We start from the raw sequence: 27,089 nt of genomic DNA, 5'->3' as shown, positions 1-27,089 counted from the left end.
CCGGGGTACACTAAGAATAAAGGGGGTTTGACATGGTATGCCAACAATTGTAGAACATGGGAATAAGACATGGCATGTTACCCCCAGCTAGTCTGTTGTTGACATACGGAGAGAGATCACATACCTTCAATGCTTCAGCTTTAGTTCAAGACTTCATAGAGAAGGTTAATAGGAAATTAATTAGTTATATTCAAATTTTGTCCACCAATGTGTAGGGACAATTAATAATGTGTTTATAATTAATTAATTAATTAATTAATTAATTAATTAATTAATTAATTAATTAATTAATTAATTATTGCACGCAAATGGTTTGTTTCTCCAACAAACAATATTATGGAAGTCCCGCTTAGTCAGTTACTGGAAGATTTAGTTCCAGGATATGAATGGAATCCATTAATTACAGTATAACTACTTAACCTGGGTTAGAATGTTCGTCCTGCAAATATAACTCTCGCCATGTTTGTAGCAACTCTGTAGCAAAACTCTGAGACTTAAATAGTAATGATTTTGCACCAGTGAAGTGACTTCATTATAAGCATTCAATAAGATGGAAATTTAAGATGTTTAAAGGCCTGTATTTATTTCTAATACTACAAGTAACACATGACAGACATTACACTTAACATGAAACAGACACAAAATAAAAGAACAAAACAAGAATAAAAATCAATGAGCAGGATGGAGTATGGGAAGCCAGTAATTGATTTTAAATGGGTACGCATAAAGGTAAATACTGTTATGCACAGCAAGCGTGAAAACTGGGCCCAAAATCATACAATAGATTAAATAGAATAGGTTAGATTATCAAATGAATGGTGGTTTATGTGGATGGAGTCTCTGAAAGTTTTTTACCAAGGTGATGAGATGATCAACACATGGAGTTCAGGGGGGCAAGGTTTGGGGCGGTTCCCTGCGTCTTGCAGCTTTTTCGCAGTTTGTAGCTTTTTCTTCCCTTTTTTTGTCAGCAGCTGGTCTACATCCGGGTATCTTCAGTCTTCCGGTTTGGCTCCACCCCCCAGAGGAATCCTAGGTGTGTGATTTTAAAGTCTATTATGATCACTGGGAATTCAACACTTGGACAAATGATTGGGGACACCCGACCGGAGTCCTAGTTTAGGGGTGTGTATAATGGTCCAATGGATTTACAGCCGTATAGTGAAGCAACTTTAGAGTTGACTTTAATTAAAAGTATTTAACTTTGGATATATGCAATTCGTATCAGATTCATATTTAAGAGAATTTTTCCATTAATTTGATACCCAATATGAGAGCAACCTGGAGGTTTACACATCGTACCATCTGCATTAAGTAATTCATTACTTAAATTACATTGTACATGTTGCACATCACCAAATATCGACACTTTCAGATAAATTTTACAGAAGTTCTATTCCAAATTAGGAACAACACATCTTAGTCATAGGTAGGTTAGGAGGTACCATTAGCTTTCTAAAGAAACTTGGGACTATTACAATTACTTGATATCCATGTTTAACAACACACAAATTAATTCATTGAATTGTGGTATGAAGTGGACGAGACAAAGAGAATGTAAAAAAATTTGCTTGTCGGCCTATTTACGACTCCTGAAGAATGATAAATAATTCGTTTAAAGAAAAATAATAAATAATTTGTTTAAACAAAGAAAGTGCTCTTCTATAACAGGTCTTAAAATAGGCAGGATGATAACTAAGACACATAGTCACATTTAAATGTTTTCTTATTTCTCTACAGTAAACTTATGTATATTTATGGGCTACATATATGCCTCATTACACACAGGATTAGTCTGCAACATTTTAGTGCACAATGCTGCAACTTTGACAACTGAATTTAGTAAGTTCCCTTGATTGCAAGGATATGTGATTGATGTTGGTGAATTGTTATGAACCTAAGGTTAACGGATGTAAAAGTGTAAACTCTCTCATGTCACAAAATAAAAGCTCCTTAGTCAGTAGCCTATAAACAAAACCTGGACTTGTGCTCTTGTTTACGTGTAAGATGATTTACGTGAAATATTGTGCTGCCTTAAAAACACTTGTACAATTATAACTTACATGTTCCCTGTTTGTTCAAAAATGGAGCAGCAAAAAAAAATTTAAAAAAAGAACCCTGAATGGTTAGAGAGGGTTAGTTGGTACTTGGGGTGGAGCTTAGTAACTCTCCCCCCCATGACGTCATCACTAATGATTGACAGGTCCAGCTGCCAGCCGCCCTCACCCCCGATGACTGACAACCCAAGCTAAAATTAAATTTTGTAATTTAAGGCTTGTATTAAAACAATGGCTACATTTATTAATGTGCTATTTTAATTATGTTTTAAGGACTAATAAAGCGTATAGCAGGATGAATGTAAGGTAGCACATGCATGGCTCCACAGGCTGTTAGTTGGCACACATTCCGTATTTTAAGCAAAATTTAAGCCGAATTTTTACAAACATGCCCAAACGAAACACGATCAGAAGAGCAAATGCTGAGTTTAAGCAAGCACAAGTCCTAGACTTTCTTTAACTTTTTAAAGAAAGAAAAGCCAGAGCAGGCCGAATTTTTAAACATGCACGAATGAAATACTGTCAAAAGAACAAATGCTGAGTTTAAGCAAGCACAAATATTTTAACACAAGTTTAAATAAACTTAAAAACTGTAAAACTAAGAAAAAGCCATTATCAGTTTAACAGTTTATTTCAATGTAAAATAGAACAAAATTATTTCACCAAATGCGAAGATCCAGCGATCACAGCAGATCACAAACAGCGGGGTCAAAGCAGTCATTATTCCACAATGGAGCAATCCCAACATGCGTCCTCTCCATTCAAACTACACGCGAGAAATGATTTTCGGGGGTGGCCACAATTGCACATGCGCACCGAGAACACGCCCACTCACACAGACACACATTTCAAATTGGCTCCACCAACGTGGTCGACAGACAGACCCTGTGGTAGAAAAATTATAAACTGACCTCTCTGATAACACAGAGAGTTACTTAGAATAAAAGTCTGGACACAAATCACCAACAAACCATTGTCAAACATATAACAAACATAATTCTTCTGCTCTATTGGTTCACCTTGGTAGCAAGGTAAAATCCACCCATTTTGCTCAATTTATCAGAATCTATCTCAGCTTCTAGACCGTAATTTCTGGACTATAAGCCACTACTTCTTTCCCACACTTTGAACCTCACGGCTTAAACAATGAAGCGGCTAATTAATGGATTTTTACCTTAGGTTTTTCCTGGTTTCACAAACTTCATGCCGCCAAAAAACTGAGCCCCATAACTTTAGACCAATGAAATTGCCGAACGGGTTAAGGTGAACCCATGAAACTCTTTACATTAAATCAAGCGCGCTCCCACTGAATAATTCTGATTAAGGTAGTCATTTTCTCATGTACACACCCTCATCATGGCACAGAGAAATGCATATGATGCAGCTTTCAAGTTGAAGGCGATCGATCTGACTGCTGGAAAAGGAGATAGACCTGCTGCACAGGAGCTTGGCTTTAATGAATCGATGATAAGACTTTAGAAACAGCAGTGTAGGTAACTGACTCAGTGCAAAAAGGCAACAAAAGCTTTCAGAGGAAAGAAAAGCCCGAACTAGAAAATGAGCTTGAAGACTGGGTCAATGCACAGAGAGCAGACAGCCGAGGTGTTTTAACTGTGCAGATCCGACTGAAAGCCAAAACAATCGCCACCGCAAAAAAGTTTGAGGATTGTAGAGGTGGACCATTGTGGTATCTCAGATTTATGAGATGTGAAAGCCTGTCCATCAGGGCACGGATGATAGGAGCTCCCTCCTGACTATGAGGAAAAAGTTTCAAACTTCCACAAATTCATTCATGCAAAAATAGCGGAGCATTCCATTGGTGTGCACGACAATATATGGATGAGGTTCCTCTGATGTTTGACCTGCTTCTCACTCAGACTGTCAACAGGAAAGGCTAATCACTCGCTGAAATCAACTGGGCATGAAAAAATGCACTTCACCTGTATTCTGAGCTGCACGGCATCGGGAGAAAAGCTTCCACCGATGGTGATTTTTAAACGTACAATGATGCCAAAAGAAAAACTCCTTAGAGAAATTATTGGGAAAGTCAACAAGAAAGGATGGATAACGAAAAGCCTATTGAATGAATGGCTAACGGAGTGTTACGGCAAGCGACCAGGAGGATTCTTTCACAGGAACAAGGCATTGCTTGTTTTGGACAGCATGAGGGCCCATATAACAGATTCACTGAAAGAAGCCATCAAGAGGACAAACTCAATTCCAGCTGTCATTCCTGGGGGCATAACAAAGTATTTGCAGCCACTTGACATCAGTGTAAATCGTCCATTTAAGGTGGCGGTCCGTGTTCAGTGGGAGGCTCGGATGACAAGTGGGGAGAAAACCTTCACTAAAACGGGCCACATGCAAAGAGCAAATTATGGTCAAGTCTGCCAGTGGTTCCTGACAGCGTGGAGCACTGTAAAAAAGTCCAGTATAATGAATGGGTTTTGAAAGGCTGGACTGCTGCGTATTGAAGAGGGCAGCACGAGCTCAGTGGGGATTTTGCCTCTAGATGAAAATGACGAGAGCAACAATGAAAACGATCCAGAGAAAACATCAAATGAAACAATTCTGAGGCTGTTCAACTCCGACACCGAAGGAGATGACTTCAGTGGTTTCAGTGTGCAGGAGGAGGAAGACAATTACTAATGACTTTCTTGGTAGGCTACTTTTTTGCTACAAGCCGTGTTACAGCCGTGTCTTTCGTTAAAGCCTGTGTAAAGTTCATTTGTTTCAATGTAGGCACCTGCGGCTTATAGACATGTGCGGCGTATTTATGTTCAAAATAAGTATTTTTTTTTAATTCAGTGGGTGCAGCTTATATTTAGGTTTGCTTAATAGCCCAGAAATTATAATATATATATATTGATCCTATGACATTGAATAACTATTAATGTTTGGGTGTTCCACTGAATAATGATTAACACATTGACATATTGTCATTGAATCACTGCAAATACATGGTTAACATATGATTTATATGATTAACATGATTCCTTATATATTTGCACTACCATGTAACATGCTATATATTGACTGCTGCAACTATTTTATAAAGCTATAACTCACTGTGCACCAGTTGGGGCAGCTTCGAATCTCTTCCTACAGGTGGTTTCTCCTTCCTTTTTGTTCCGCTGTCTGCCTCTCCAAGGTCCGAGCTCTCTTCAGGGTCTGCAGGCAGCTATCACGAAGCGAGGTCACACAGTATTCAAGATAATCTCTTCTTAACAGACCTAATATGCCTTCCCTCCCTGGCTACCAATGTCCAGTTTTACTTCCACAACCGTTTAACCATCAATGTTTTTAAGTAATGAAACTCTTTTCAGCCAATGCGTTATTTAATATAAAACACCCTAAGCAATAGTTGTGAGAGATATTAGGTGGTACCTTGGGTGGAGCTTAATTTGGCTCCGCTTCTGACATCATAAGTGGGGGGCGTATCCCTTATTCTGATTAGTCGAGGGGTTATGTCCATATATGGTATCATACATGCTTATGCCACTTGTTGCTGATAGAGGGCCATATGGTTGGGGAGATTGGATTGCCGTTAAACTTTAATGGAATAAAAATACATTACATGTATTTGTTTATGTGTTACTTTTAATTACGTTAAGGAATAATGAAACATATTGTGGGATAAATGCAAGCTAGCGCATAAAGGTCCAGCGGGGGTCCATCCGGCTGCAGCCACGGGTTGTTAGGAGTAGAAAGCAAAGAAGGCATTAAAATGTTTTAAAGAAGAAAAACTTTAGCGTTATTTTAAAAGAAAGAAAAGCAGGTGGAATTTAAACAAGTACAAACGTGCGAAAGAAGCAGAAGAGCAAATGCTGAGTTTAAACAAGCACAAGCGAAGCCGATTAACATACAGCACGTCGTTTTAAAAGAAGAAATCACTTAAACTCATATTTAACCAACATTAAAAGAAAGACTTTAGCGGTATTTACCAGTGTTTTATTTCATTGTTAGGTTGAAGAAAGCATTTAAACAGAAAACTTTTAGGAAGAATAGGACGAAATGAGCAAGTCCCGGAGCTCGGCCATATGCGACTGGTCTGTTTCAACAATGTGGTCAAAATGATAGATTGAAGTGGCCAGCACTTAGCACATGCACACTCACGCAGACACCCATTTCAAAATGGCGACACCAACAGAGTGCCTGTTATTTCAAATAAACCCCTATAACCATAATGTATTTTAGTAATGCAGCACTTTTCTGCCAATGTGAATAATAAAGTAAAGCGCTCAAAGCATTTCGACAACAAGAATCAAGGAATTACGCTGTTAATTCTTGTTTAAATGAGCACATGTGCTCTCTCTCTCTCTCTCTCATTCGTTCTCCTGTAGCACATGCGCATAGAGGCACACAGTATTTTCTTTAGAGAGTTCACTCGTTGCGTCAAGCAGCTGTCAAATTGGAAACAAAATGGCTACCAGCGGTTTTTGTTGTTTTGATGCTAACCGTTGGCCCTGGATTGTGAGAAGCACACCACCATCCTGGCAGAATGCACATTAACTCTATATGTTAATCTTGCTTATTTGAAAATAGTATAAAATAATCTGTTTCTAATTTAAATAAAAGTTGATCTCTAACACAACAGCCCCAGATTGTTTAGCTACATTTAGCTAAATTTATCTACATCTGGTTAATCAAAAGGAATAAAGCACCATACAGTAACTTGAAAAGATGTATGTGTCATGCCCGGCTCGTCCGCTCCTCCTGTGTGCCACGCCCCCTAATTACCCACGTGTGATTTCCTGATCCTGCCCAGTCGTGTCTTGTTTCCTGCTGTCTGGTTCCGTGTATTTAAGTCCTGGTCTCCCCAGTTTGCTTTGTCTGTCATTGATGTCAGTCGATGTTCGTGCCCTCGTCTCCTTAATTAAACCCCTCGTTTTCCCTGATTCCCGGTTGTCTGCCTGCTTTTTACCCGCTTGCCCGCACGATCGCCGCTCTGCCCGCGATCGCTGCCGATCACCCGTGACAGTATGACACATTACTATAAATTTTTAAACAGTAACATTTAAGGAATAAAAACTATTTAGTTGTATTTTGTTAGTTTATTATTCATTTAATAGCTATAGGAACTAGTGAATGATATTTAGCAACATGCATCAAAAAACATATTTAGGTAGAATAAAGCCTTAGTTATTTTAATAATTTAAGGGGTAAAAAGCATTAATTGTGGTTGTTAACTGAGTATGCTGAATGCGCTGTGTGTAGGAATGGACAGCGGCCCAAGAATTTAGACTGCAATGAACACATTTTTGTTACAGCTCCATGCTAAACGTGATAGTACAGGTAGGCAGTGGGGGTTTTCTTATCATACTAGCAGCGGGTGGGGAGTGTAGAAACGACCAATGGGCAAGAATTTAGGACACATTTAGCTCTTTTGTTATAGAGCTATTTTAAATTAGTATGAGTGTGATATAAATCATTTATGCAATAAGAATTGAGGAAGAATTAAAAGAATCGTGTATCAGCCTCAGTAATGGTTCGACAAACAGTGCAGCTCTGGTACGTGCAACCGGCCTGATTGAACAATGCGGCTGAAATGATTGCCCGAGACTGCACCGATCTTGCGCATGTGCACTCACGTAGACACATATTTCAAAATGGCGACAATGGGGACACATGTTGCCCTTTTATTTCAAATAAGACCCTTTAACCATAATTTTTTTTTAAGTAAGGAAACTCTTTTTCGGCCAATGTGTTATTTAAAATAAAATATCCTAAGCAATTCGACAACAAGAATCAAAGAATGACTCTCGCTCTTTCTCCATGTCGTGCTTGTGCATAGAGCCATGATCCCCACACAACACTATCTTTTATTGAAAGCAGCTGAGGCAAGTAGTTTTCTGAATTTTAAGGTGTGTATAAAATAAGTATAAAATGTTTTTTAAAGCATATAGCCAATGATAATTAATAAAGAATTTAAGCATAATACCCCACACGTACCACAACCTACTGTATAGTTGGTAGAAATGGCGCTATCTGGGGCCTAAAAAATAAAAAAGCATATGACACCAAATTGGAATCAATTGTCTTTAAAAGAATAAAATATATTACATGAATTTATTAATGCAGAAGCTAGCTCTAGGGACATGGAATGTCACCTCTCTGATGGGGAAGGAGCCTGAGCTGGTGTGCGAGGTTGTGAAGTTCCGGCTAGATATAGTCGGACTCACCTCGACGCACGGCTTGGGCTCTGGAACCAGTCTCCTTGAGGGGGGTTGGACCCTTTTCCACTCTGGAGTTGTCCACGGGGAGAGGCGCCAAGCGGGCGTGGGCATACTTATTGCCCCCAGGCTGGGTGCCTTTAAATTGGGGTTTACCGCAGTAGACGAGAGGGTAGCCTCCCTCCGCCTTCGGGTGGGGAGACGGGTCCTGACTGTTGTTTGCGCTTATGCACCAAACGGCAGTTCAGAATACCCACCCTTTTTGGAGTCCTTGGAAGGGGTGTTGTTCTGCTGGGGGACTTCAATGCTCACGGGGGCAATGACAGTGAGACCTGGAGGGGCGTGATTGTGAGGAACGGCCCCCCCGATCTGAACCCGAGCCGTGTTTTGTTATTGGACTTCTGTGCTCGTCACGGATTGTCCATAATGAACACCATGTTCAAGCATATGTGCACTTGGCACCAGGACACCCTAGGCCGCAGTTCGATGATCGACTGTAGTCGTGTCGTCGGACTTGCGGCCACATGTCTTGGACACTCGGGTGAAGAGAGGGGCGGAGCTGTCAACCGATCACTACCTGGTGGTGAGTTGGCTCCGCTGGTGGGGTAGGAAGCCGGCCAGGCCTGGCAGGCCCAAGCGTATAGTGAGGATCTGCTGGGAACGTCTGGCGGAATCCCCTGTCAGAGTTTCAACTCCTACCTCCGGCAGAACTTCTCCCATATCCCAGGGGAGGCGGGGGACATTGAGTCCGAATGGGCCATGTTCCGTGCCTCCATTGTGGAGGCAGCTGACCAGAGCTGCGGCCGTAAGGTGGTCGGTGCTTGTCGCGGTGGCAATCCCCGAACCCGCTGGTGGACAGCGGTGGTAAGGGATGCCGTCAAGCTGATGAAGGAGTCCTATCGAGCCTTTTTAGCCTGTGGGACTCCAGACGCAGCTGACAGCTACCGGCAGGCCAAGCGGAATGCGGCTTTGGCGGTCGCTGAGGCAAAAACTCGGGTGTGGGAGGAGTTTGGGGAGGCCATGGAGAACGACTTCCGGACGGCTTCGAGGAGATTCTGGTCCACCATCCGCCGGCTCAGGGTGGGAAAGCGGTGCAGCATCAACACAATAGGTCTCATTGTTTGAACTTTCCAGACTTTGTCTGACTAAAATGTACTACTGGGCAGCACAACTGAGTTCAGCCCCTAATCTTTCAATAGCCAGAAACTGCCCAGGGTGAAACCATAAAGAGGGTTAGTTGGCGCCTGGGGTGGAGCTTACTAATTTTAAGTACAAACATGTCCAAACGAAACACTGTCAAAAGAACAAATGCTAAATTTAAACAAGTACAAATATTTTAGCATAAGTTTTAAAAAACGAGGAAAAAGCCATTATCAGTATCACAGTTTGTTTCAATGTAAAATAGAAAAAAAGTATTTCACCAAATGTGAAGATCCAGCGACCACAGCTCTGGGTTCCGTCGATGCCACACAAACAGCGGGGTCAAGGCAGTTATTCCGCAACGGAGCGATCCCGCCATGCGTCCCTTCGAAATACATGTGAGAAATGATTTTCAGGGGCAGCCACAATTGCACATGCACACCGAGCAGATGCCCACTCACGCAGACACACATTTCAAAATGTCTCCACCAACGTGGTCGACAGACGGCCTGTTATTTCAAATAAGACCCTTTAACCATAATGTTTTTAAGTAATGAAACTCTTTTCAGGCAATGCATTATTTAATATAAAACACCCTAAAACAATAGTTGTGTTTGTTTACATGGTATTTTAAACAAATGCACTATATTATGTCAGTAAAAACACAGTCGACATGTCAGGCGACGAAAGGGCTACACGATACCTGTTATTACAAATAAGACCCTTTAACCATAACGTTTCAAATAATGAAACCAAAGCATTATTTAAAATAAATTAAGCGAATGCACTATTTTATAGTAGTAAAAACACAGCCAACATGTTCACACACGTCAGGCAATGAAAGGGCTACACAAGGCCTGTTATTTCAAATAAGACCATTTAACTATGTTTTTAAGTATATGAAACTCATTTCTACCAATGAGTTATTTAAAATAAAACACACTAAGCCTATCGACAACAAGAGTCATGGAATAATACAGCCAATCCTTGTTAAAATAAGCATACGGCTTTACCCCCAAAGGCGGTGCCACTAATGTTTTAAACTAGAAATAATTCTCTTTAACATAAATACACTGTTTTTAATATAATGCATGTGAATAAACTAGACAATAAGTTTTAGGGTTGAATTTATGTGGTTTAACATAAATTTAGAAACATGGGGTGGTACGGTCACCGCACATACCCCTACAATAGGTGGAGACTGTCTACTCTTTTTTATTAATAGGGTTTGTGGGGTGTTCACAGCAGGGGTTCCACGGATATTATACACCTGTTGGTGGAAACTCCAAATATGGTTTGCCTCCATCTCAGATTACTCTATTAATTGGAACAAGTCAATTATTCTTCCAATATCTTGTGACTTCCATTTCAATCCAACTATCCCACTTCAATATGGGGACATTAGATACCTAGTTATTAACATTTCTGCCAAGCTGTCAGATCTGACGCAACTAAATCACAGTCCTCTGCTTAAAAAGACAGAAGATGACCTTGCACGGTGGAATAATCCACCCGCATCACGTTTGGGAAGAGTAGCAACAATCAGAATGATGATCTTGCCAAAAATTAACTACATGTTCTCAATGGTTCCGAGTCAACCTCCGCTGACTTGGTTCAGATCACTGGACGCTTTAGTGTTTAACTTTAGGTTGGTGATCGCGATGTGTATCCAAATCACAAAGCACCCTAACTTAGTCGTTTACTAACTTATCACGAAAAACAGACCGAAATAGACTACAGGAGAGGCACCCTAGAGCACATCCTCAGCTGCTGCACTACAGCACTTGAAGAAGGACGATACCGGTGGAGGCATGCCCGTCACTGAAACCATTAGCACAGGACTTGTGTCTGAGGCTACCAAGCAAGTCGTACTGCTGGAGCTGACAGTCCCATGGGAAGACCGCTTGGAAGAAGACTTTGAGAGGAAGCTCTCCAAGTATGCAGGACGGGTCAACGACTGTCAGCAGGCTGGATGGAGGGTGAGGTGCCTCCCAGTGGAGGTTGGCTACAGAGGTTTCATGGCCAGTTCCTTGACCAGTGCCTTAAACAGTCTAGGCATCATTAGAGAGCGTAAGAGGAGAACTATCCACAGTACCACCGAAGCGGCAGAGGGCCTCTAGATGGCTGTGGCTCAAGAGAGGAGAACCATGGAGTTGTGGTAGCTAGATAGCCATCTGGACACAAGCTAGGGTCTGATCAGCCCCGGCTGAGTTGCCTGGATGTGTATGATGTTGAAAGACCTGAAACACCCAATGATTCCAGGAACATCATTGATGATGTGTTCAGAAGAAACAGTGGCTAGAAATGACCGACCAGGCAGGCAGAAGTGTGCTTATCTCACAAACCATGGAAGGATGGGAGGTGTGACACATAAGTGGGGGGTAGGAACTGTGGAATGAGGCAAGGGGTAAGAATTTAAGATATATTTTTGTTAATTTAAAGAAGGTGGACATGGTTATGTTCTTATTTATTTACATTGAATAGGAACTAGTAAGCTGCATTTAGCATGATACATCAAATTTTTATAAAAACGTGAACTATATATGTCTGATGTTTTTTGATTGAGCAAACTCTTAAGGCCAACCCTTGCGTGCGTTTTTGTGCACATGTCCGATACAACTGAAGTTTGTATACCTTTAAACATTAACAAAAACAGTTAATGTCTTTTCTTTAAAATTTACAAGTCTATTTCTGTCTGTTTTTTAGCGATAAATTAGAGAACAACTAAGTTAGGGTGTTTTGGGGGGTCTGAATACACATCTCGGTCCTATACTTTAACAGACATAAAGTTAAACTCTAAAGCCCCCTGACCACCAGTGTGTGTGCGTTTGTGCCCATGCGCATAAACAAACATTTACTGAAAAAAGTGTGTTTATTAAAATAACTTTATTCTGTCAAAGTTTTTTTTTTTTTTTTTTTAATAAAATAAATAAAGACCAGCGGTTAAATGGGGCGCTATAGTCACTGTTTTGTCTCGCTGCATAGTGGTTGACTAAGTTAGGGTGCATTGGGGTTTGGTCACACATCGCGATCACCAACCTAAAGTTAAACTCTAAAGCCTTCCGACTTCAGGGTGTGTGTGTTTGTGCGCATGAGCGTGAACAAGGATTTACTGAAAAAACTTATTAACTAAAATAACTAAGGCTTTATTCTGTAAAGGTTTTTAAAATGTGTTTTTGATTATTGTCACTAAATACTGCTTAATAGTTCCTATAATGCTAGACCATATAATTTTGCTCCTAAAACATGATGACAGGGCTTTTGCCGGTAGAAATTAACGCAATTACTTAAAATAACACATTTACAAACAGGACAAATGTTTTTTATAAATTGCCGTAACTTAAACAGTTGTATGACAAATTAGTATAAAGTTTTAAACCAATAAGATTTAATTAATAAAACAATTTGTATTTTGTTAGTTTTATTTTCAATAAAATGCACCCAGTTTATTATTGCCTATGCCAGAGCCCCAGAGCTATGGTTTTAGAGATGGAATTTAATTTAAATTAGAAATATATTATTTATACTATTTATGAATAAGACAGATTACAAATAGAGGTAATGTGCTTTCTGACAGGATGGGGCTGCAGGCTGTCTGCTTCTCCCACTAAGGACCAGCGGTTCAACGAAATGTTACAGTCACTCTGCAGGCACTGTGCAACAATTTGTCACCCGGCAGCCATTTTGTTTCATTGATGCATCCTTCTCATGGGCTTATTGCTCAGACTCCAAAAGCTCTTGCTTCGACGCCCGTTACCCACTGCTGCGGACATAAGGTGATCGACATGTCTAGACATGCAACACACATAAATCCCCCTAAAAACAGGATGGCTGTGTTTTTACCAATATAAAATAGGACATTTTGTTAAAAAACAACCCGTTAACAATACACAACTACTGTTTTTGCCATTCAAAACTGTCAGACTCTCTTTCCTCTCTAGCTAGAAAAGCTTTACGTGTCCGGTATCCCTGTTAAAATTATGGTTAAAAATGTTATTATGCCATAAAACATATTTAAATATTGCATTAATAAATTCCATCCATCCATCATCTTCCGCTTAATCCGGGGTCGGGTCGCGGGGGCAGCATCTCAGCAGGGAGGCCCAGACTTCCCTCTCCCCAGCTACTTCATCTAGCTCCTCTGCAGGGATCCCGAGGTGTTCCCAGGCCAGCCGAGAGACATAGTCTCTCCAGCGTGTCCTGGGTCTTCCCTGGGGTCTCCTCCCAGTGGGACATGCCCGGAACACCTTCCCAGGGAGGCGTCCCGGAGGCATCCTAATCAGATGTCCGAGCCACCTTATCTGGCTCCTCTCGATGCGGAGGAGCAGCGGCTCTACTCTGAGTCCCTCCCGAATGACTGAGCACCTCACCCTATCTCTAAGGGAGAGCCCAGCCACCCTGCGGAGGAAACTCATTTCGGCCGCTTGCACCCGTGATCTCGTTCTTTTGGTCACTACCCATAGCTCATGACCATAGGTGAGGGTAGGAACGTAGATCGACTGGTAAATCGAGAGCTTTGCCTTTTGGCTCAGCTCTCTCTTCACCATGATAGACCGATGTAACGCCCGCATGACTGCTGACGCCGCACCGATCCGCCTGTCGATCTCCCGTTCCATCGTTCCCCCACTCATGAACAAGATCCCGAGATACTTAAACTCCTCCACTTGGGGGAGGACCCCATCCCCAACCCAGAGAGAGTATTCTACCCTTTTCCGGCTGAGAACCATAGTCTCGGATTTGGAGGTGCTGATTCTCATCCCAGCCGCTTCACACTCGGCTGCGAACTGCTCCAGTGAGAACTGAAGGTCACGGTCCGATGAGGCCAACAGAACCACATCATCTGCAAAAACCAGAGACCTAATCCTGAGGTCACCAAACCGGACACCCTCAACACCCTGGCTGCGCCTAGAAATTCTGTCCATAAAAGTTATGAACAGAATCGTTGACAAAGGGCAGCCCTGACGGAGTCCAACCCTCACCGGAAACGAGTCCGACTTATTGCCGCCCATGCGGATCAAACTCTGGCACCGGTCATACAGGGACCGAACCGCCCTTAAAAGGAAGCCTGGTACCCCATACTCCCGGAGCACTCCCCACAGGACTCCCCGAGGGACACGGTCGAATGCCTTCTCCAAGTCCACAAAACACATGTAGACTGGTCGGGCAAACTCCCATGAACCCTCCAAAACCCTGTTGAGAGTATAGAGCTGGTCCACTGTTCCACGGCCAGGGCGAAAACCACACTGCTCCTCCTGAATCCAAGGTTCGACAATCCGGCGGACCCTCCTCTCCAGGACCCCCAAATAGACCTTGCCAGGGAGGCTGAGGAGTGTGATCCCCCTGTAGTTGGAGCACACCCTCCGGTCCCCCTTCTTAAAGAGGGGGACCACCACCCCGGTCTGCCAGTCCAGAGGCATTGCCCCCGATGTCCACGCGATGCCGCAGATGCGTGTCAGCCAGGACAGCCCCACAGCATCCAGAGCCTTGAGGAACTCCGGGCGAATCTCATCCATCCCCAGGGCCCGGCCACCGAAGAGCTTTTTGACCTCCGCCCCAGAAATAGGCGAGTCCACCCCCAAGTCCCCACACTCTGCTTCCATATCGGAAGGCGTGTCGGTGGGATTGAGGAGGTCTTCGAAGTATTCCTTCCACCGACCCAAAACATCCCGAGTTGAGGTCAGCAGCGCACCATCCCCACCATAAATAGTGTTGATGCTGCACCGCTTTCCTGCCCGGAGCCGCCGGATGGTGGACCAGAATCTCCTCGAAGCCATCCGGAAGTCGTTTTCCATGGCCTCGCCAAACTCCTCCCACACCCGAGTTTTTGCCTCAGCAACTGCCAAAGCCGCATCCCACTTGGCCTGCCAGCTGTGTCTGGAGTCCCACAGGTCAAAAAGGCCCGATAGGACTCCTTCTTCAGCTTGACGGACTCCCTTACCACCGCTGTCCACCAGTGGGTTCGGGGATTGCCGCCGCGACAGGCACCGACCACCTTACGGCCGCAGCTCCGGTCAGCCGCCTCCACAATGGAGGCACGGAACATGGCCCATTCGGACTCAATGTCCCCCGCCTCCCCCGGGATATGGGAGAAGTTCTGCCGGAGGTAGGAGTTGAAACTCTCCCTGACAGGGGTTTCCGCCAGACATTCCCAGCAGACCCTCACTATACGCTTGGGCCTGCTAGGCCTGGCCGGCTTCCTCCCCCACCAGCGGAGCCAACCCACACACCACCACAATGGGTAGTAAGCCCATTGGAGGGGGGACCCACCTGCCTTGTTCGGGCTGTGCCCGACCAGGCCCCATGGGTGTAGGCCTTGCCATCAGGCGCTCGCCATCGAACCCCACTCCCAGGCCTGGCTCCAGGGGGGGACCCCGGTGACCCGCGTCCGGGCAAGGGAAACCGTGAATCCAAAGGCTTTTTCTTCATAATGGGTCTTCTGAGCCGCACTTCATCTGGTTCCTCACCCAGGACCTGTTTGCCTTGGGTGACCCTACCAGGGGCATAAAGCCCCAGACAACATAGCTCCTGAGATCACTGGAACACGCAAACCCCTCCACCACGATAAGGTGCCAGCTCCAGAAAAGGACATATTTTATTTGCACATATATTATTATTTTCTCTCTTGTCCAGTCTACTTAGGTTTAGATATAAAGATTATATTCTTATTCCCCTGTTATAAAACTGGAGCCACATTGTCTCGTCTCTGCATACTTGTATACAGCAGAGATGACAATAAAGTTCACTTTGATTTTGCTCCAGAAAGTTCAAATTCAAACTAATTTTCTGGTTCAGCCATTATAATTGCCAGAATTTTATAAGAAATTTAAATCCAAGCTACAAAAACCACGTAGAAATGTGCCTAGAAGCATCTAATGCTGAAAGCCTATGAACGCGGCAGCCAGTTATATTCCTCCAAAAACCTGGAAAACCCACTATCAAATGTGAAAATATGCAGTCATTTAGTATCAGGCTTAATGCGTAGTAATCAAAATGGATTTATTTTAGGTTACCAAGGATTTGATAATGTAAGAAGAGTTTTCAATATTTTGTATGACCTGAAAGAAGCTTCAGACACCGCCCCTCTTTCATTGGATGCCAAGAAGGCCTTTGATAAGGTTATGTGGCCATATCTTTGAAGTACTGTAAAGATTTGGATGTGATAAACATGTTTAATAACAGAACACAGAACTTTTATGTTTAATATCCCTTTGGGAGCCAATGTCATGATATGGCTTTGAGGAAGAATGATCCACAGTATGTCTTACGACAAACAGACACATGGGACACATACAGTAGCTAAAGCATAGAAAGAGTTTAAGATTAAAAAAAACACAGATGCACAAGTGAAAAAAGTCATGTTAAAAAATTAGGACACCCCATTAAATATTTAATTCTTTATTAAGAAATACCAAATTATCAATATTAAATCTTAAGGTGATGAGGTGATGTAATTGCATCACCTATACAAAAACAAGAAAAAAAATCACGTACTGTATTTAACAAGGGAACTTAACTAAGATGCCAATTCCTACTGAGGAAAAAGTTAGGACACCCTGTGCCCTAATAAGTAGTATTTCGCCCTCTGGCTGAAATAACCTCTCTCAGACATTTCCTATAACCATCTCTCAATCTCTAACATCAACAGGCAGAAAGTTTTCCCCACTCTCCAATGCAGAATTCCTTCAGCTGTGTGATGTTGTTTGCATGAACTTCCGCATCAAATCACCCCACAGCATCTCAATAGGATTCAGATCTGGTCTTTGACTTGACCATTCCAAAACTCTCCATTTCTTTCTTGTAAGCCATTCCTTGGTGGATTTACTGGAATGTTTTGGGTCATTGTTATTTGCATGGTCCAACTCCACTTCAGCTTCAACTTCTGGACAGATGTTTTCACATTCTTCTATTCATAATGGATTCTATGATGGTGAGCTGGCCAGGTTCTGCTGAAACAAAGCAGACATTTCTGTGAAGACATTTCCACCCCATGCTTCACAATTGGTATGAGGTTCTTTTGCTAAAAAGCTATCTTTGGTTTACGCCAAACATGTCCTCTGTTACTGCACCGAAATAATTCAATTTCAGATTTATCTGTCCAAAGCACGTTATTCCAAATGTCTCAGTCTTTGTCTATGTGGTTTCTGGCAAATTTCATTGTTGTCCTGATGTTTTTTTGACAGCAAGGGTTTCCTCCTTTCACAGTTCCCATGTAAATCAAACTAGGGCAGAATCTTTCTGATGGCACATTCATGTACCTTGACATCAACTATGGAAAGAGCTTCCTGTATGACGTGTGATGACAATTTGGAATTTTTGGAAACTTATTTTAGCATCTTCTGGTCTGCTCTTGGGCTGAACTTAGCAGGACAGCCTACCCTGGCCATGCTGGCAGTTTTTTAAAATGTTTCCACTTGTAAATTATTTTCCAGACAGTGGAATGGCTGATTCCTCTCTTGAATTTTTTTTATATCCTTCCCAGATTCATATGCATCTACAAGCTTCTTTTTGAATGCCTCAGAGAGCTCATTGGATCTCACATGGTGATACCACTCATTTCAAAAATCAAGAGCAAAATAAATGTCTGTGGTTTGAGACAGGCTCCCCCAAAAAGCTCTGTAATGTAAGGGTGTCCTAACTTTTTCCTCAATGGAAATGAGCGTCTAAGTTAATTTCCTTTGTCAGATAAGTGACTTTGTTTCTTGCTTTTGCATACATAATGTAAATACATCACCTTTATCTACAGATAGAATTTGAAAGAAGATCTAATACTGATACATTGCTATTTCTTAATAATGAGCTAAATATTGTAGCGTTTTCTGGGTTTTCGCCACCAGGGAATAATGGAGACAGTCGAGGAACTTTGCTCAACAGGAGAGAAGTCTCCAAGCTTTATTCTATCAGCAAAGAACAGAATAAAAGCACAGCCAAGGCAAGCAAAAGCCTAACTCTGCCATAAGCTTACTTACTCGCTCTCCTTTTACACACAAAAACCCTGCCCAGATACACAGTACTACCGAGGATCCCGTCCACGGTAGCCTGTTTGCGTTTGCAGAAAAACCACCCAAACACATTTCCAAACACGCCAGAACCCAATTACATTAACAAATACTAACAACTTACCCCCCAAACAACACAAACAACAACAACAGGAATCACAGGTAAACAGATTCTCCCCCTCGGTGGGAGCAGTGCATTATGGGTGCCGCCGCCCCCTACAGTCCAACTCCGTTACAATATTGTCCTAATATTTTCACATCACTGTAGATCCCATAATTGAATCAAAAAGGTAGTAAAGGAATTGGAATAATCCCCAGTATCAAACAGTAGTTATATTAGCTATAAGGATAAAATGTGTCAGGATTGCTGGGTGAATGGGTGACGCGCTCGGGCAGGCAGACGGGCAGGAAGCAGGCAAGGCAGGCAAAATAAGGGAAAACTGGGATTTAATATGGAGCAGGATCGAACAGAACAGACTATGGGTACTGACATCGACCAACATCAATGACGGACCAAGAACTAAGGCAAGATATGGGCTGAAATAGGCAAGACAACAGGGTACAGCTGAGTACAATCAGGGAAGCACACGTGGATAATCAGGGGGCATGGCACACACGAGGATCGTACGAGCCGGGCATGACAAAAATGTTGTGGAAATATAGAACATTTGTGTACAATATACAGCCTGCAGTGTAAACAGTGTGCAAATGTATGCAAATGGAAATGCCCAATGAAAACAAAGGCCAGTTTGTTACACGAGGGAAAACAAGGGCTGGAACTACATATGAAGAAGAGCAGAAGGAGCATAAACAAAAGGATCTACCAAGACCACACAAAACACTGGAGGGTAACATATACAATCAGAGAACACACAGGAACCAAACAGAATGACCAATAAAAACACAAACACAAAGCCCATATGTACACATAGGTAACATGAGTTAAATCATGGTTGTCTAAGTTAACACATTACAGTTTTTTTGATTGCATTGGCACATTTCACAAAACATATTCACATTTTCAAGACTATAAGACCATTTCTCAAAACAGTTCACGCACACCCCCTGCGACCCAGCAGGATAAGTGGTTTGGATGGTAGGATAATTTATATAGCATCTGTCTATTGTCACGGGTCGCGGTCGGGCGAAGCGGGCAGGCGTGGAAGGAGCAAGCAGGCAAGCGGAATACGGGGCAAAACGGGAGTTTAATGGGGAAGTCCGGGAAACGGGGAAACAGGACGGCAACAGATATCAACAACATCAATGACGGACACCGCTAACAGGTAAGACCAGGACTTAAAACCAGACAAGACTAATCAAAGTAATCCGATACAGCGGGGTACAATCAGGGAAATACAAGTGGGAAGGCAGGGGGCGTGGCACACACGAGGAGCGGACGAGCCGGGCATGACATCTATGGGCATTGTTTTGAGCAAGCATTCGTTCTATGCTATATGGTAAGTAATTTTAGTGATGTTGATATCGAAGTGTAAAGATTACAGTGGGACAATTCCAGTTTATCTATTAATGGATACAACCAGTGTTGGGAAGGTTACTTTTAAAATGTATTCCACTACAGATTATAGAATACATGCCCCAAAATGTAGTTTGTAACGTATTCCATTAAGTTACTCTATGTGAGTAACATATTCTGAATACTTTGGATTACTTAATGTATTGTCATGCTTTTTACAATTGCATGAATGTAGCAATCACATCCTGCAAATTCTTGTTTGTTTTTCTCTACCAATTGGCTGTTAAGCCCAAATCTCCCTAAATAGACAATATATTTACTGTAGAGGATCAAAGACTTCAGTATGTTAACATAAGATGTTTTGTCTGCTTAAAGATAATAAAAAAAAACGTTTCTTTCCTTAACCATTTCTTTATTTACAACGCTGAAAAGTGGAAGAGTATTAGACAAACATAAAATATGCCATTGAAAGGTATTTACTGTTATGGTAACCAACATATTTCATCCATCCATCCATCCATCCATCCATTTTCCAAACCGCTTGTCCTACTGGGTCGCGGGGGGTCCAGAGCCTATCCTGGAAGTGTTGGGCATGAGGCAGGGAACAACCCAGGATGGGGGCCAGCCCATCGCAGGGCACACTCACACACCATCCACTCACACATGCACACCTATGGGCAATTTAGCAACTCCAATTAGCCTCAGCATGTCTTTGGACTGTGGGGGGAAACCGGAGTACCCAGAGGAAACCCCATGATGACATGGGGAGAACATGCAAACTCCACACACATGTGACCCAGGCGGACACTTGAACCCAAGTCCCAGAGGTGTGATTCAACAGTGCTAACCACTGCACCACCACGCCGCCCCCACATTCATTATTATGAATTTTATTATTTTTTACGTCTGTGACATAATAGGTCAACCGGAAAAAGTCCAGCTGCAGTCAAGCTGAAAGGAGCCATATCACCACCTATTGTAGTCCGACATACTTCCATACGTCAATAAATCAATTACCCTCACATATATGTATACTGGGATGAGGACAGTAGTCTGATTAAATGGCATAGTTGAACTATAACTGTAGTATGCACTGTCCTTTTGCAGTTACTAATTGGCGTTGCTTCAATTTTGATGCAAGTTGTCTGAAAATGAAATGAACAACTGATGATTCTTGGGAAATCTGAGAAAGATCCAACAAGTACTTTTGGGGTTTCTGTGTTCAAGATCAAATGTTCTCTCAATTTTGTAGGTTTACTTTGTATAACATCAGGAAGATCAGGCCTTTTCCATCTGTTCCATTTCATCTCCTTTGGATAGCAAACCTACACTCTTTGGAGCTCCCTATGCCACGTGAGAAGTGTAACTCCATAAAATTCTTTTGTGTGGTTCCTCAATGGTGGAATGAGCTGCGGAACAGTGTCTGATAACATTAGGCAACAAAAATTTGTTTCATTACATTTTGTAGTGTTTCCTATACAATTTCGGCACGCTGATTTCTGTGGTAACAATTATTTTCATGTAGCTTCAAGGGTTTAGTTAGAAACGTCATTTCTGCATTGCTGCATTCCCCATCATGGTCTTGGTTTATTGCAGAGTCGGCATAAGAAGTTAAGCGTGAATTTCTTGGAATTTTATGAACACTCATTGTTCAGTAACGCGCAGATAAAATATATATGCAGTGCTGGTTTGGAGGACGCCAATCACGGTTACTGCAGACTCTCAGCAATTGTGTCTTGTGTTTCTCATATTTTCTAGTGTCATTTTAGTGCCCTTAACTATACTAAAATCCAAAATGCCTTGCTCCCCAAAGGGAAAAACATTATTAGGTGGTTTTTCCAGATCACATGGGACGTGTGCCCCTAACTCTAACCCCCTTGATATGGAAGAGTCAACTGTGATATTACATTGCATTATGTATTTGAGCACATGGTATGAACACAATGATAAGTGTGCCCCTGCACACAATTTCGGATAAGTGGAAGGTAATGGATGGATGTAACACACCTGTGAGGAAGCAGGCATTGACAACTCTGTTGTGAAAGGTACTATATAAAAATGAATTGAATTGAATCCCATTGCAGAGCAAACAGGTAACAAAGATGTCATGGTCAGAAGTAGCCGTGGTGAGATTTGTTAGCGTTTGTGTGTGTTGGTTAGTGTGTAACTGTTTATATTCAAATGTGGGGTCGCGCTATTTATCTGGTGTCCTTGGAGCAATTAGGTTCACCAGATATGTGCCTTTTCTTTCATGTGTCACGACTGACTTGGACTACAGCTAATTGACACAATAAAATTCCCCCACAATAAATTTTACTATGTTACTTCTGTTGCCAATAACAATGACAGCAATCTATGTATTCCCTAACTACAGAATAGAAGAAAAATATAAGTAAAATCAATAAAATCATTGTTTTTTTTGCCTTTCCTTCAGGTCTATGGTTGAAGTCAGAAGACACAGTGTCCATGAAGACCAAGCGGGCAGACTTTGCATCTGCCTCCCTGCATGGAAGGGTCATTGTTGCAGGAGGATTAGGTGGGTGATATCAATCAGTAAGTCATCACTTAGTATTAATGCATTATCAGGAGCTGTTTATTCAAATTTTTGTCAAAATGCTTGTGTTTAATTTCAGTTATAAAACATTTATCAATCCAACCATCCATCTATTAATTACTTATACTGGTCGGGTCATGAGGAATGGGGCTGGAGAATTTCCCAGGCCACATAGGGCATAAAAAGCTTGGCTGCGTGGTATTTGTCTTAAAGCAAAACAATTATTTCTGCTCCTATTTCTGCACTGCTGTATAGGGAATCATCCCTCTGTACTGGATTCAGTGGAGGCCTTCCACCCAGAGAAGAAGAAATGGGAGCGAGTTGCTCCCATGTCTGTGCCTCGCTGTTCAGCTTCCAGCATTGTAATTCAAAATCGCCTCCTGGTGGTTGGTGGGGTTAACCAAACCCCCAGCTCTGCCAATGAGATTCTGTATGTAAAGGAAAATGTGCTTCTTTAACCAAGCGCCTTGATTCTATTTGCATATTGCTTTCTCTTAAAATAAAAGTTATGTCTGTTTTGAATCCTGACAGCACTGGCAATAGGAAATTTTCAAAGTTGTTATGTATCCTGCATCACTGTAATACAAAACTTAGGTTACTAACAACATTATTGTCTTTTCTGAGCAAGAGTTTCTGTGCCATAAAAACTATGGCCATAATCAAGTGTAGTTCACACATAGGTATTGTCACGTCCGGAACAGGGAAGCAGGCGAAGGGAGCCGTAGAAATGAATAAAAGGATCGGACGAGCGGGGCATGACAGAACTCCTCCCCCCAAAGGCGTGCACTCTAGGCCTAAGGGGAGCGAAGGACGAGACCGGGGACACAAGGAAACCTGAGAAAACAAAAGCAAAACATCAACAAGGCACAGGCAATAGGACCAACACGTAAAACAGACACAAGGACAACCACCAGGACACCAACTGACACGCTACAGGGAACGTAGACAGACACAGGGGCACCAACGACGGAAACACAGGATCCAGGAACTTCAGAGGGTGGTACAATAGCCATCGGGCCAGGAACCACAGGCGGCAGCGCAGGATCCTCTGGGGGCACAACCGGAATGGGCGGCGCAGGAACCTCCAGGGGTGCAGCCAGAACGGGTGGGGCAGGAACCTTAGGCGGTGGAGCATCCACTGTCAGCACAGTACCCATGCAGGGTGTTGCCCCTTCAAGGATCTTGGGGACTCACGGGATGGCATCCCAAACCGACCTGGCCCCTTTAAGGGCCAGGTGCATCCCGGAATAGGGACAAGCTGCTGATCTCAGCAGCGGTGGCGATACAGATGTCGGGCGTCCGCAAGGGTAAAATGGCAGTGACGTCAAGCACAAACATCGCCAGATTAAGAATCGAGAGGGGTTACTCCTGATCTCATACAGGTAAGGTAGCGGAGACCGTGAAGGCTCCCTGGAGGACCTCCGGCGCGTCCTCTCGTTGCCAGTGTAGGATCACACATGCACATATCACAAAGCTTAAATTCCAGGTGGCCTGAGACAAGGCCTACCCTGGTACGAGAAGGCACACATCGGCCTAGGCCTCAAAGGGGGGTTCGTGACCCCACACACACAGATAACAAGGGAGGCCAGCACTCCAACTTTTATTGCTCAAAGTTTTAATGACCTACAGATAGCAGAGTGGATCCCCAGGGACAGGGGCCCCTCGACTTGGCACACAACCCCATCCCCCGACATCCCGCCTTACATACCACTCACCCAGCACCCCACAGAAAGTTTCTTTTAAGTTTGGTTTGTTTTTTTTTGTATACCCTGTATAGTACGTTGCTTATGATTGCCAGTCTCAATATGCAAATCATGTTTGTGTGTGTGTCCTTAGACAGTCTTAGTTTTGTGTGCCACCCTTATAACCATGTTCACAGCGTGCCTATTATTTTACCCCTCACACTTAAACACATTGTCTCAAAGCGCTTTACAGTATCCTCACCCAAAGCCCCCAGTGAGTAAGCCATAGGCGACAGTGGCAAGGAAAAACTCCCTAGAAGGAAGAAACCTTGAGAGGGACCAGACTCAAAGGGGGAGCCCATCCTCCAGGGGCCGGCAACCACTGCATGGTTATAAGGGTGGCACACAAAACTAAGACTGTCTAAGGACACACACACAAACATGATTTGCATATTGAGACTGGCGATCATAAGCAACGTACTATACAGGGTATACAAAAAAAAACAAACCAATAGCTACCACTGCATATATGTTATACCAGAATAATCTTGGAAATTGAATAGTCTAACCAGGGATCTTAGTGTGCCCTAACTTTCAAAGATTCTTTTTCTTTGTCTGACCAACCTTCCCCCCCCTTTTCTTTTCCACATTCCTCAGCAACCCTTATCTGATCTTTGTATTCTACCATGCCTATCTAAGGGTAAGATGTGCTTATGACATGAGAATATGTCATATAATGTCTGTATAAAGGGTAATATCTGTTGAGGTGTAACCTAAACCACGTGTACCATATACTGGTGAGTAATAGAACATAACATAATGGCATAATACAAGTAATCATTAATTAATCATTACAGATGGTATTTGGTGTGAACCGCTAGGCTGGTATGGCATGTTTGGTATCAAACCGATGGAAAATCACTCCAGTTTCCAAATCTGGTCAGTGGTTACCACAACAGTGGATATATCAAAAGTTACACCAGCCTAATGAAAATCATCATTACAAGAGAAATCAGTCTGGTCATAAATCCAAAAAGGACTGATACAGACCCCCTTCCGAAAGCCCGCCAAATGGATGGTCAGCCATTGGTCCAGGACTCGAATTCCTGGTCACTCCTATTAATGAACTTTACACTATAAAACCTGGCACCTCAGAACAAAGCCAGGAGAGGAGAGGAGAGGAGAGGAGAGGAGAAACAAGGGGAGAAGAAACAAAGACCATCAGCCCGGAGAGAAAGGTGTAGAACATCAGCCCAGGAGAAGAGAAGCCCACAAGAAGCCCTCCTGAAGCCTATCAGTGAAGACCCAGCTGGACAAAGAACTGAAACTCAGCCCAAGATTCACCAGGAGAGAGAATCAGAGGGGCTCCACTCCAACAACCGCTGCAAACACTGCGCCTCCCTGAGTGCCATCACCCATCAGCTCATCAGCCACTGCAACCAACTACAAAGACCCCCCTTTCCTGCATCCAAGTAAACCAACTTCCTTTCATTTCTAATAACCTAAACTGTCCTATTCACCTGCTATATTCCATTAGGGTCGTATTTCCACAGACTGCTTGCTGTGCAGAACAGTTTTTCCCTTTTTAGGTTACTCATTTTAAATCTGGTCATTGCATTTTCATGATTACATCGTTTGTGTCTATTCCGTTATTTCATGTTTATTGTTTGTTAGGTGTAATGTCTGTCTTATGTTAGTTGTAGGAATAAATGCATGTCTTTTGCACAACTTCAGCCTCCATCATTGAGTGCTCACAATAGTCCCTGCCTCTGTGCAATCTGGCTACTACTCTCTGAAACCTCAAACTCGCCTGAAATATCACGAGACTCTCTCTTATCGGCCGTGAGGGGAGCTTCGCTACCGATTGTTTACATTACCTGGTGACGCAGCTCGCTGGACGAGCCTACTAACCCAGGTTATTAAGCGATACTGGTTATTAATGAATCCCATTTAAGTCTCACATTAACAGACTCACGGGGATTCACAATTGAGTTTGGAGGAGCCGACCATTTGGCATAACAATTGGTTAATAATAAGCATTAAATAATAATTAATTAAAAGTCAATTAATTTCAAAACATATTGGTGGAGATATTAAAATTTACCTGAGCTAATAATTCCTACACCAGCTCCTCCGCTTCTTTTTCCCTGTTGTGGGAAACGCAGTCGGGGGCACTTCTGGCAGCTCGGACAGCTGGCTGGCAGTATGGCAGTCCAAGGCTACTCGCCGCATCATCGACTCTGCAGCCCCTCTTTGAAGCTGTCATATGATCGTGCGCACCTCCCCAACTAGGTGCGCGTCTCCGGGCAGGGACATCTCCTCCAGGACATCCCGGACCCCATGGGCTAGTGCCCGACACACTGGAACATGCTGAACTTCAGGTTGATCAAGCCAGTAAATTACCTCGTTTGAAATGCCGAGGTATTCATCTTCAAAGAGACGAGGCAATGTTTTCTGGAGTTCTGTCATTCGGTTATGATTTGTCGGGCACGGACCGGGGAAGCAGGAGAAGGAGGTGAGGACTGGGGTAAAAAGGGTTTTAATGTCAGAGGAAACACCATTACCCACCATTACCCACTAGATAGTACTAGGCTATTTATTTGTATCTATAATGACTTGAGGACTTAAAATCATCTGTTCAGATGCCATGATAGCTACAGTGCACTTCACAATTATTGGCACCCCTTGAAATGATTTGTAAAAAGGCTTAGAAAATTTATCTTTCAGTGAAGTAGCTTCATCTTTCAGCTTTCACACTGAAAAAAATAGAAAAATCCATCCTTTCTTTGAAATAAATTTTAAAAATTCAAAGAAAAACTAATTCTTCGTCAAGAAATAATTACTTTCAATAAAAACACAAAGTGCCACAATTATTGGCACATCTGGAAATTTTAGTGAACACAATTTAATGAAGCATGTTTCCCCTGTAAATTGTACACCTTTGAGTTTATTGGAGTGAAAAGGAACCTTTAAACTGTCATCCATGCATTCCTGATTAACTGGGGTACAACATGAG

The 27,089-nt window shown here is 42.8% G+C and overlaps 1 protein-coding gene across 1 annotated transcript in view; it reads left to right on the top strand.

The window, feature by feature from the left end:
* Positions 1-22,849, top strand: part of klhdc8a (kelch domain containing 8A) — a 96,809-nt gene extending 73,960 nt beyond the window's left edge. Inside the window, exons 6-7 of the mRNA XM_049022581.1 lie at positions 22,272-22,373; positions 22,647-22,849. Coding sequence (XP_048878538.1) covers positions 22,272-22,373; positions 22,647-22,849 — 305 coding nt within the window. The remainder of the gene's footprint in view (positions 1-22,271; positions 22,374-22,646) is intronic.
* The last annotated feature ends 4,240 nt before the right edge of the window (positions 22,850-27,089 follow it).

The sequence above is a fragment of the Brienomyrus brachyistius genome, chromosome 8, assembly GCF_023856365.1.
Source record: "Brienomyrus brachyistius isolate T26 chromosome 8, BBRACH_0.4, whole genome shotgun sequence".
NCBI lineage: Eukaryota > Metazoa > Chordata > Actinopteri > Osteoglossiformes > Mormyridae > Brienomyrus > Brienomyrus brachyistius.
The sequence above is the reverse complement of the archived record's forward strand: the minus strand, read 5'-3'. Positions and strand labels throughout refer to the sequence as shown.